Source organism: Condylura cristata, unplaced genomic scaffold, assembly GCF_000260355.1.
Source record: "Condylura cristata isolate star-nosed mole 26May11 unplaced genomic scaffold, ConCri1.0 scaffold00017, whole genome shotgun sequence".
In the NCBI taxonomy this organism is placed as follows: domain Eukaryota; kingdom Metazoa; phylum Chordata; class Mammalia; order Eulipotyphla; family Talpidae; genus Condylura; species Condylura cristata.
Window position 1 is genome coordinate 37,821,757 of NW_004567118.1, and position 10,158 is coordinate 37,831,914.

At 33.8% G+C, this 10,158-nt stretch overlaps 2 protein-coding genes across 2 annotated transcripts in view; one reads left to right on the forward strand and one right to left on the reverse strand.

Annotated features, from left to right (window-relative positions):
* SUZ12 (SUZ12 polycomb repressive complex 2 subunit) overlaps positions 1-4,965 on the forward strand; it is a 39,083-nt gene extending 34,118 nt beyond the window's left edge. The window contains exons 14-16 of the mRNA XM_004684876.2: positions 739-937; positions 1,377-1,456; positions 2,623-4,965. Coding sequence (XP_004684933.1) covers positions 739-937; positions 1,377-1,456; positions 2,623-2,968 — 625 coding nt within the window. The 3' untranslated portion in view covers positions 2,969-4,965. The remainder of the gene's footprint in view (positions 1-738; positions 938-1,376; positions 1,457-2,622) is intronic.
* Positions 4,966-7,340: 2,375 nt separating this feature from the next.
* CRLF3 (cytokine receptor-like factor 3) overlaps positions 7,341-10,158 on the reverse strand; it is a 39,888-nt gene continuing 37,070 nt past the window's right edge. The window contains exons 7-8 of the mRNA XM_004684877.2: positions 9,644-9,756; positions 7,341-8,837 (exon numbers count right to left, since the gene is read on the reverse strand). Of these exons, the coding sequence (XP_004684934.1) occupies positions 8,581-8,837; positions 9,644-9,756 (370 nt within the window). The 3' untranslated portion in view covers positions 7,341-8,580. The remainder of the gene's footprint in view (positions 8,838-9,643; positions 9,757-10,158) is intronic.

Consider the following 10,158-nt stretch of genomic DNA (forward strand, 5'->3'; position numbering starts at 1 on the left):
CTATTAGAAGAGAATCACTCTTCCATTATTAGCGATAAATATATGGTATACTGCTTACAACCTTCCCAGCTCTTATTTTTAGACTTTCCTCAGTTCCTTGTTACAGTTTTCCTGTGTTTTAAATGTTAATGTCACTGCTGCTACCGTAGTTAAGAGAGTTAGTTTATTTCCCTAATGGAAGTCTCTCTTTAACTACGTAGAAACCTTCAAGAAAGGGATATGAAATACAAAGAATCTTGGTGATGTGAATGTAAAGAATCCAACCTTTAACATGCATTTTCTTATCTTAAAGTGCCCTAACCACTTTTCTCCCTTTGGAGGTCAGGGGGAGATTATATTTATAAGAACTGGGGTACAGGCCAGAGGTGCAGGGGGGTGTGAGATTAACCAGAGACAGCGTGGGGAGCAAAACCAGCAGATGTGCTGAAATACATTGCTGAGAACAGTGGGTGAGATAGGAGAGGTCGACTGCGCTTTCCGTTTTTAAAAATTCCTTCATTTTTCACATCGAGAAAGAAAATTTTATCTCCCAAATACTGGTTTTTTAAGTTGATGTGTAATAGACTCATTTTGCATATTAAAAATAATTGATCCTATAATTACTTTTTAGAGGATTGCCTCAAATACAGTTGTTTTGTGGTTATTCTTTTAAAATGCTAGTATTGCAAATTATTAGAGTTCAACTCATAGATGTTCTTTATGTAGATTACATGTTACATCAACATCTCTTTTTATTAGACCAAAGCGAACGAAAGCAAGCATGTCCGAATTTCTTGAATCTGAAGATGGAGAAGTAGAACAGCAACGAACATACAGTAGTGGACACAATCGTCTATATTTTCATAGTGACACTTGCTTACCTCTCCGTCCACAAGAAATGGAAGTAGACAGTGAAGATGAAAAAGATCCCGAATGGCTAAGAGAAAAAACCATTACAGTAATTATTATTGTTATCACTATCATCATAGACAATTATTTAGAATTTTGTGATTAAATGATTTTTATTTAAAAATTAATGTTTAACATAATTAAACTTTAGATTTAGTATAAAGAGACTTAAGGAGTTCTGAAATCCAGTTTTGTCATTTAAAAAAGTTAAGAACTTGTGGATACTTACTATCTTCATGTGAGTTTGTACTATCTTGTTCTTTTTTTTATTTATAAATAACTGTTTCATAACTTGGGATTTCCCCTTCTCAAGTTGCTGCTTAAATAGAAGTTGATTTCAAGAAATACCACCACTTTGCTATATAAAAAAGCTGTCGTATTTTTAGTTATAAAAAGTTCTACTTTTGGCATTCTCACAAGCTTTTCTTAGAAATACCAATTATATTCTGCATTAAATAGTTTTTTTGGTCTGTGTTTTGTTTTTAAAGCAAATTGAAGAATTTTCTGATGTTAATGAAGGAGAGAAAGAAGTGATGAAACTATGGAATCTCCATGTCATGAAGCATGGGTAGGATATTTCTGAATTTAAATATTCTATTTAATTTATGCTATTTTTGCTGTGTAGCATCCTGTAAATATTATGTGTCCTAAATTTCTTCATAAAGTATTATAATGGGTAAACAGGAAGCTGGAAGGCAGCTCTTTGTGCCTACTTGTGTCTGTGCAACGTCCATTAATCTTCCTTTGTAATAAACCTGTTCTTTGGTTGGGGGGAGTGATGTTGAAACATGAAACATCCCAGGTTTTTATTTTTTTAACGTTTTGTTTGACATATTTTTCATTGCCAGAGAATACAGAAATAATAAGCCATGTAGCTAAATGTCTGGAAATTCGGAAACTTACTTGCCACTCTTACCACCATTATTTTTCAATTGTTCAGTTATTTAGAATAAAACATCTATTTTGTCTTCTTGTTTGTTGCCATTTCATAAGGACCAAAGTATAATAGTCCTTAATGTCTTTGGCTAAAACTATATTGCTGAGCATAGTTTTTCCTGCAAGGTGATCCTAGTGATTAAAACTCAGTTCTGAGTTAAAAATACTTGGGTTAAATCTTTTTTAGTGTACTGAAAAGCCACTTTCAAGATACGGTGTTATTCATGTTACTTTATTCAGTTCCATTTTAATTCTTTTAGTCAGTTGTGAGCATAACAACTATTGGATTTTATTATGTGATGGCAATGTAAAGTGACTGGTAGTTGGGTAAATGAATTGGATCTTTAAAAATGTGCAAATCCTCCTTGGTTTAATCGGTTCTTTCAAATTGTATTCACTGTAAATGTGCTTTACCACTTTCTACCAATACAATCTCACTGTACCATATTTGTTACGGCATCTCCATTTTTTCCAAAGGTTTACTATGAACTGAAAATGTGAAGGAAACTTTGCTTCTAAAATAGTTTGTCAAGATGAAGCGAAAGAGCCAGAGGGGATAGTTAGTAGCTATTTATGTCTTTAATATTGCTTTCGTTTTCATTAGGAAGTGAAGGACATCTATGTAAGTTCTGGTTAAATTAAATCTCTTAAAATGTCTAAAACGGTAAGCACATTCAGGTGAATAATTCTCAGCTTCACAATACTTTGTTAAATTAACACTGGATTTCGATAGTCTTTACTACAGTGGTTATGAGAAAATGCTTTGTGTTGATGTTTTGTGTTGTTTTTATTAAATAGGTTTATTGCTGACAATCAAATGAATCATGCCTGTATGCTGTTTGTAGAAAACTATGGACAGAAAATAATTAAGAAGAATTTATGTCGAAACTTCATGCTTCATCTAGTCAGCATGCATGACTTTAATCTTATTAGCATAATGTCAATAGATAAAGCTGTTACTAAGCTCCGTGAAATGCAACAAAAATTAGAAAAAGGAGAATCAACTTCCCCTACAAATGAAGAAAACACTGAAGAACAAAATGGGACAGCAAATGGATTTAGTGAAATTAACTCAAAAGAGAAAGCTTTGGAAACAGATGGTGTCTCAGGGGTTTCAAAACAGAGCAAAAAACAAAAACTCTGAAAAGGCCTAAACTCCCCCTCCCCCACCTACATAATGGACAAACACTGAAATTGCATTCTAGGGAATTCAACCTCTAGGAAGTTTTGTTTTTGTTTTAAATCATAGGTTCCAAACAGGCACTACCAGATGAAGTAAATGATTTCAATGAGGATGTTTATATCAGGGTTCTACTTCACTTCATTATGCAGCATTACATAAATGTTTAATATGAGTTCTGTTGGTATTATTAAAAGATTATGTAGTTTGAGCATGAAAAACAGTACTTCAAAGAAAAAATTTATTCAACAGTTGTCTTATGAAATATATTGAATGATAATCTAGAAATTATATCATTATTTAAATTGTAATGGTTTCTGCATTAGTGACTGGCTAGTTTTTACTTTGTAATTTGTGAGACATTTACCGGGGGTAGAAAAATTGGAATTTGGTTCCCTTTTCAAAATTTAAAAATTTTCATGAAATTACGTTGCATTACTATTAGCAATCAAACCTTGATCCTTGAGTTTGAAATCATTTATCAATTTTGAGTGAAAAATTATCACATATTTTACATTATAAAAGTTCATTTTACAATTTTAAAATAGCACTTCTTCATCTCATGCCTGTTTGAGAACAGATGTTTTTCACATTGTTGACAATGAAATGTCATATTGGCTTATAAGGTAACTGATCATTTGTTTTGATGTGGATAATTTAGCATTGCTCACCCAGTATTTTTTTTTTTTTTTTGAACTTCAACATTTTGCTGTTTTTGTTTTTCGATTAAGTAATCATGTGGAAAATTCCACATTTTTTCATTAGGATTGTAAACCAAGGGAAGAACGAGTTAGAGATTTTTAAGATGCCACTTTCAAGGGAGGAAATATAAAAATGAACCAGAAATGTTGACTTTTTCTTTGCAAGGATGTCTTTGTAATGTATTTCATGATTAGAATGTCCAATACAAATAAGCTGACTTGAATTGTTTTGAGCAATTTTGCCCTGTTTTGTATGTGTTTTATGCACATATTTGCGGTTGGATTTTCTCCAACAGAAAGTGGTTTCACTACTGTCACATTAACAAGCACCAATAGATTTTTATTCCAACTCCAAGCACTGTGGTTGAGTAACATCACCTCAATTTTTTATTATCCTTAAAGATAATTGCATTTTCATATTCTTTATTTATAAAGGATCAATGCTGCTGTAAATACAGGTATTTTTAATTTTTTTATTTCATTCCACCACCATCAGATGCAGTTCCCTATTTTGTTTAATGAAGGGATATATAAGCTTTCTAATGGTGTTTTCAGAAATTTATAAATTGTAAATACTGATTTGATTGGTCTTTAAGATGTGTTTAACTGTGAGGCTATTTAACTAATAGTGTGGATGTGATTTGTCATCCAGTATTAAGTTCTTAGTCATTGATTTTTGTGTTTAAAAATAGGAAAGAGGGAAACTGCAGCTTTCATTACAGACTCCTTGATTAGTAAGCTCTCCAAATGATGAGTTACAACAAACTCTGATCATGCCTTTGGATAGTGGATCTCGAGCATTTCTCTCGGGCTTTAATTTGCTAAAGCTGTGCACATTTGTAAAAAAAAATAAAAAATAAAAAATAAAAAAAATAGATTATTTTAGGGGAGATGTAGTGTAGAATTATTGCTTATGTCATTTCTTAAGCAGTTATGCTCTTAATGCTTAAAAGAAGGCTAGCATTGTTTGCACAAAAAGTTGGTGATTCCCTCCCCCAAATAGTAATGAAATTACTTCTGTTGAGTAAACTTTTTATGTCATCTTATAATAAAAGCTGAAAAAATCCCTTTGTTTCTATTTATAAAAAAAAATGCTTTTCTATATGTACCCTTGATAAAAGATTTTGAAGAAATCATGTAAGATGATAAAGCATTTGAATGGTACAATAGATGTAAAGAAAATTCAGTTTAAAAGAACGTTTGTTTTTACATTAAATGTTTATTTGAAATCAAATGATTTTGTACATAAAGTTCAATAATATAAAAGCTGTATTCTGGTTGTTTTTTTTTTTTTTATATGCATTGTTAGTGTGCACAAAAATACTGTCTTGGTAACAATCCAGAAAAAGTATACTCATTTACACTAATAAGAAATTAGTGTCAGTATTAGTTAAGCTAACAGATACCCATCTTTGGTTGTGGAGTTTTTTTTTTTTCCATGAAGATTTATTTATGCAAAGAACTGATTGTAGTCCAATATTACAGGATGAAAGGATTCAACAGGTAGAGTAGGGAGCAGGACAGGCAGATCCACTGAAATACACTGCTGAGGGGAACAATGGATGAGACAGGAGAGGTCTGCTGTGCTGGGTGGGTCACCTCCGGGGCCAGGGGTCAAACTCATACTGAAGTTCCTGGCAATAGTTTGATAATGCTGAGACTTTAACTTTAACCCCTGTGCCACTAAGGAGCCCTGGTTTTTTCCTTCGTTGAAATGAAATTATTTTGACCTAAAGACCAGTAAGGGTTCTTATATGCATAAATAATCTTTAAAAAAAAAAAGTATAAGAATAGATTTTCAGACTTCACGAAAGACTTGGCCACCCTTTCTGAGTAAGTTTAGAAAATAAAGGAATCACCTAGAAAGATGACATGGAACACTGGAAACAAGGTGATGTAATGTTGGGTTTGAGCTGAGTAAAATATCTTGCTGATCCTTGAACAGAAGCTTGGACTACAGTCCATTTATATGCTAATTTAAGCTTCCTCCACTTCCTCCATAGCTTACTCAGAGTGAAGACTTTAAAGAATGAAGACCTTCATGATGCACTGATGACATTTTCTTACTCTACTAAGCTGTACTTAACATTTTCTTTCAAGATGTATTTATGCATACAAGAACTGAGGCACAGGTGTGGGGGTGAGAGGCTTCACCAGAGACAGAATGGGAAGCAGAACAGGAAGATTGAAGTACATTGTTGAGGGGAGCAGTGGGCAGGACAGGAGAGGTCTGCCATACCAGGGTCTCCTCCCTGGCCAGGAATCAAACTTGTGCTGCAGTGGCTGCTGATAGCCCCCATAGTGCTGTGCTTTAACCTGCTGCACCACCAGGGAGGGCCCTGTACTTACTTTTCTATCTTTTCTATTTTTTACACTTTGATATTTGTATCTTCAGAATGTATGCTTCTCAGGAAATGGAATAGCTTATTTCTCTAGTCTTATAACTAGAAACCCTGGGAAATACATACAAAACAGTACACAAGAAGGCTCAGAAAGATTACTGACTGGCTACAGACCTCACAACCCAGGAAAGACACAGTGGGGAGGCCTTGGGTTTTTTAGTCTTCTATATCCCAGATTTAAGACTGAATAGCTGACAATCTGGATATGCCAACACAGACCAAAAAAGCCCCAATAAAACTCTTCTTTCTCAAGTCAAAAGACCAAGAAAGCCTAGCAAGAGACATTTAGCCAACCACCTCATAATGGGTTGAATGATGGCCCACAAAAAGATATACCCACATCCAGGAACTTGAGATACTGACCTTATTTAGAAAAAGAGTCTGTGTTCTAAGTCGAAGGCAATGTGAAGACAGATTCAGAGACTGGAATTAGGTCAAGGAATGCCTGAAGCCACCAAAATTCTAGAACCTTTGGAGGAAGCATAGTCTTGCCAACCTTTACTTCATACTTATGGTCTCCATCAGAATAACAGTTATCTCTATTGCCAGTTACCATCAGAATCTGGGGCTTTTCCCAGGAACTGGGCTAGAAGAGAAACATCTGGGCTAGAAGTCCTCACTAGACTAGTTACTAGAAAAATGAGTTTACATCTCTTGGGTCGAAATTTATTCATTTGTAAAGTAGAAATAACACTGGTTTATATGAATTAAATCATTGTGTACTTTCACAATATAGCATTGTGCCTGACCCACAGGAGTCCAGTAAGTATCAATTCTTGTCATACCAACACCTAAATTCTCTTGTCCCTCCTCCAAGCACATGAATTTGAGTGTGAGCTTATTACTTTATCTGTTTAAACAGGATGAATTAAGTTTAACAAAATCTTCAGTTTACCATTCAAAAGAAATCAGTATTTAAATATGAAATCATTCCCCAAAATCAGTATTGAAATAAATATTACAAATCCACTCCTCTAAATTTGAATTAGGCTTGTCACTTCCATGAAAAGATATATTCTAAAGGTATAAATTTAAGATGTCATCCTCCTATGGAGAATAAGAAAATTTTTTAATTTTGCTGAATGAAGGAAATGGAATGAAAATGTTCTAGGGAAAATAATCACCTACATTCAAATCAACATTTATTGTGCACCATTATATGTCAAACAGACTATAAAGAAAATATAACTTCTCACAAGTTATAATATCAATTAAGATGAGCAGAGCCACAAAAAAAATCCTTTGTCTTGACTTAAAAGACTGAAGTTAGATTCATTTAACCTTATAGAAAAAAATAAAACACAATTTAACGTTCAGCTTTTTATTTTGTTTCAGACGGGTAGACAAGGCATCTACATTCCAGCACATCTTCACAATCACCAAGTAAGTGAAAGACAACTTACACATAAAAAGGCAAGGGGGAATGGTCATGATTGTCTAACAGGGAATTTGAATCCCCAAATAAATTATTTTACAAAAATATCCAACTTGCTTTTCTACTTTGCTACTGGTAAAAATGAAAAAGAAATTCACATTAGAAAAAGAAAATCTGTAAGCTGGTATAGCAAGTTAAGATCATTTTTACATACTAAGTAAGGCCTTCAAATAAATATTTTAAACAAATTTATTTCCCAAAAATAGGTCAAGTATTCACCCTATATTTGTTTGGTCTAGCAAGAGACCATTTATAGAACTTCATTAAACTAGACTGCAGCTCATCCCTTATGAAGACCGAGGTGGATCACCGAGACAGGACATGCACATGTGCATTTACATACGTGAACTAGCTAACACTGCTGCACTTACTACTTCTGCAAGTAGTTTTACCCTGTAAAAATCCTCTAGCTATCGTGAATTGACTAGCAAGAAAAGAAAATATTGTGTCTATTGTAGATACTTGTTCAGTAACTTAAAAATGTAAAAATTGTCATGATTTTGAGATTTAAAGATTACTGAACATGAGAAAAATCCAATACTGTTTACAAATACCTGAACATAGAGAGCAAATTCCACACTCGTGTGGAGAACACACAAGTGAATGCATTTTACAGAACTCTGGCTTCTATCTGGTCTATTCCTGTTACTCCATTCTAAAGTCTAACATGGATTTGATCCTTAGTAGATGGAGATTTAATAAAATACTACATTTTCAGTTTTTCTAAGTTTAAAAAGGGTATACAGGCCTTTTGATAGTTCTTCATACTTTTAAAGCCAAATTGATTTGAATTGTGATGTCATGATGTCATGTTTCAATTAATTATGCTAAAGGTGAAAATTGGCTATATTATGGTTTTTTCCACAATCTTAAAATCTCTTTCATTACAATATTTCAAAATAAATCCAGTAAGCATTTTCCATTTTCTGATGGCTTAACTGAGAGATGAATCCAATGATTTTTTTAATCAGTTACAACAAAACTAGGCTGAGGACAGCTAAATTGAAATCCTACAAACCAAAGCCAGCAACCAAAAATTTAGAACACCAACACTTTCCACCCAGGATAGAAAAATGAGCAACCAAAGTAAAGAGAACCACAAGATTGATCTAGTAACCAATCAAAAACCACTTCTCTGTTACTTGAGCTAATAGTTACTCGAAGTTTGAAGTTTCCGCCTTCGTTATTATTGGTGGATCCGAGGTTAACAGCTTCAATGTCAAATGTGACAGTTGACCCAGAAGTAACTGCAGGCAACTGATTAGTCATTTCTTTTCCATTTACAAAAACTGCACCTAAGACATTAAGGTCAAGAGTCATTTACATGTGTGCAATAAACAACAATTGAAAACATCCTTCATCATTAATAACACAGCTAACTCCCTAATTCAGATAAAGAAAACATTTGGAATGCCAACTGGGTAAAGATAATACACATAATTTATTGTTAATTTACCTGCAATCCTAAAGCAGAAGAGAAAGTTAAGATTTCAGTCAAGACTATAAAGTCCTGGTCCAGCATTCTTCTTTTACAATAGACTATATGTAGTCTTGAGTTTTTGATATGGAAAGCATCAAATGAAATGACTTCATTACAAAATTACAATTTGTGGAAGAGCAACATTGTTTAACATGGAATAAATATGAATCTTCTACCTACTGCTTGACCTGCAGTCCAAAATATTAACACCTCTTGGCAGTGAGTTTTAAAAGTATGCATAGTGGAGAATAGTAGACCAAAGAACATGACAGATAATCCATATTGAATTCAGATGATCTAGGGAGCACAGAGTTTGCAACTGTCTACTGCAAAGTCAATTCAGCACCTCAATTTATATGAGTTTAAGCCAGTCACTCAACCTCTCTGTGGCTCAGCTTTTATCATTTATAAAATGTATATAGTGCTCGTCCTCTTTCACAGAGTTGTTAAAAGGACTAAATGATGTATTACTTGTAAAGGAAGCAGGACAATGCCTGGTGCACAGTACCACGTGAGCATGCCATTAGACCCTGGCTATAAGTGTGAAATCCTGGAATGTATTCATGTCTTACTACAGTCATTCATGTCTGGCGCAGAGAATGACAGTTACTTACCACTTACCATTTGTACTAATGCAGACTGCTTGATCCCGCTGCAGAGAGTCATACCCATTCTGTTTCTCTGCACAGACTCCTATACTGTCTCTTCTGTCTGCTTGTCCCACAGTTTCAACTCTGTTAATAAAGCAGAAAGGTCATTTAATCTTTGTTGTTAACATGACATCTAACAGTTTCTAGGGAAAAGAACAATTTCACAGCAATTGCTCTCTTAATAATGAGCACTAATGACAACCAACATAACACCTATTATAAAAAATTCTGTATTTAATCTATATATAAATAATTTCATTCAATTCACTATAACAACACATGAGGTAGGTGGGATTATTATCATGCCCGCTTTATGTAACAGGAAACTAAGGCTACAAAAGAAAAGGCAATTTTTTTTTTAAAGATTTATTTATTTATTCATACAGAACTGGGGTACAGGCCAGAGATGCGGAGGGTGAGAGGATTCACAGAGACAGAGCGGGAAGCAGAACAGGCAGATCGATGAAGTACACTGCTGAGGGGAGC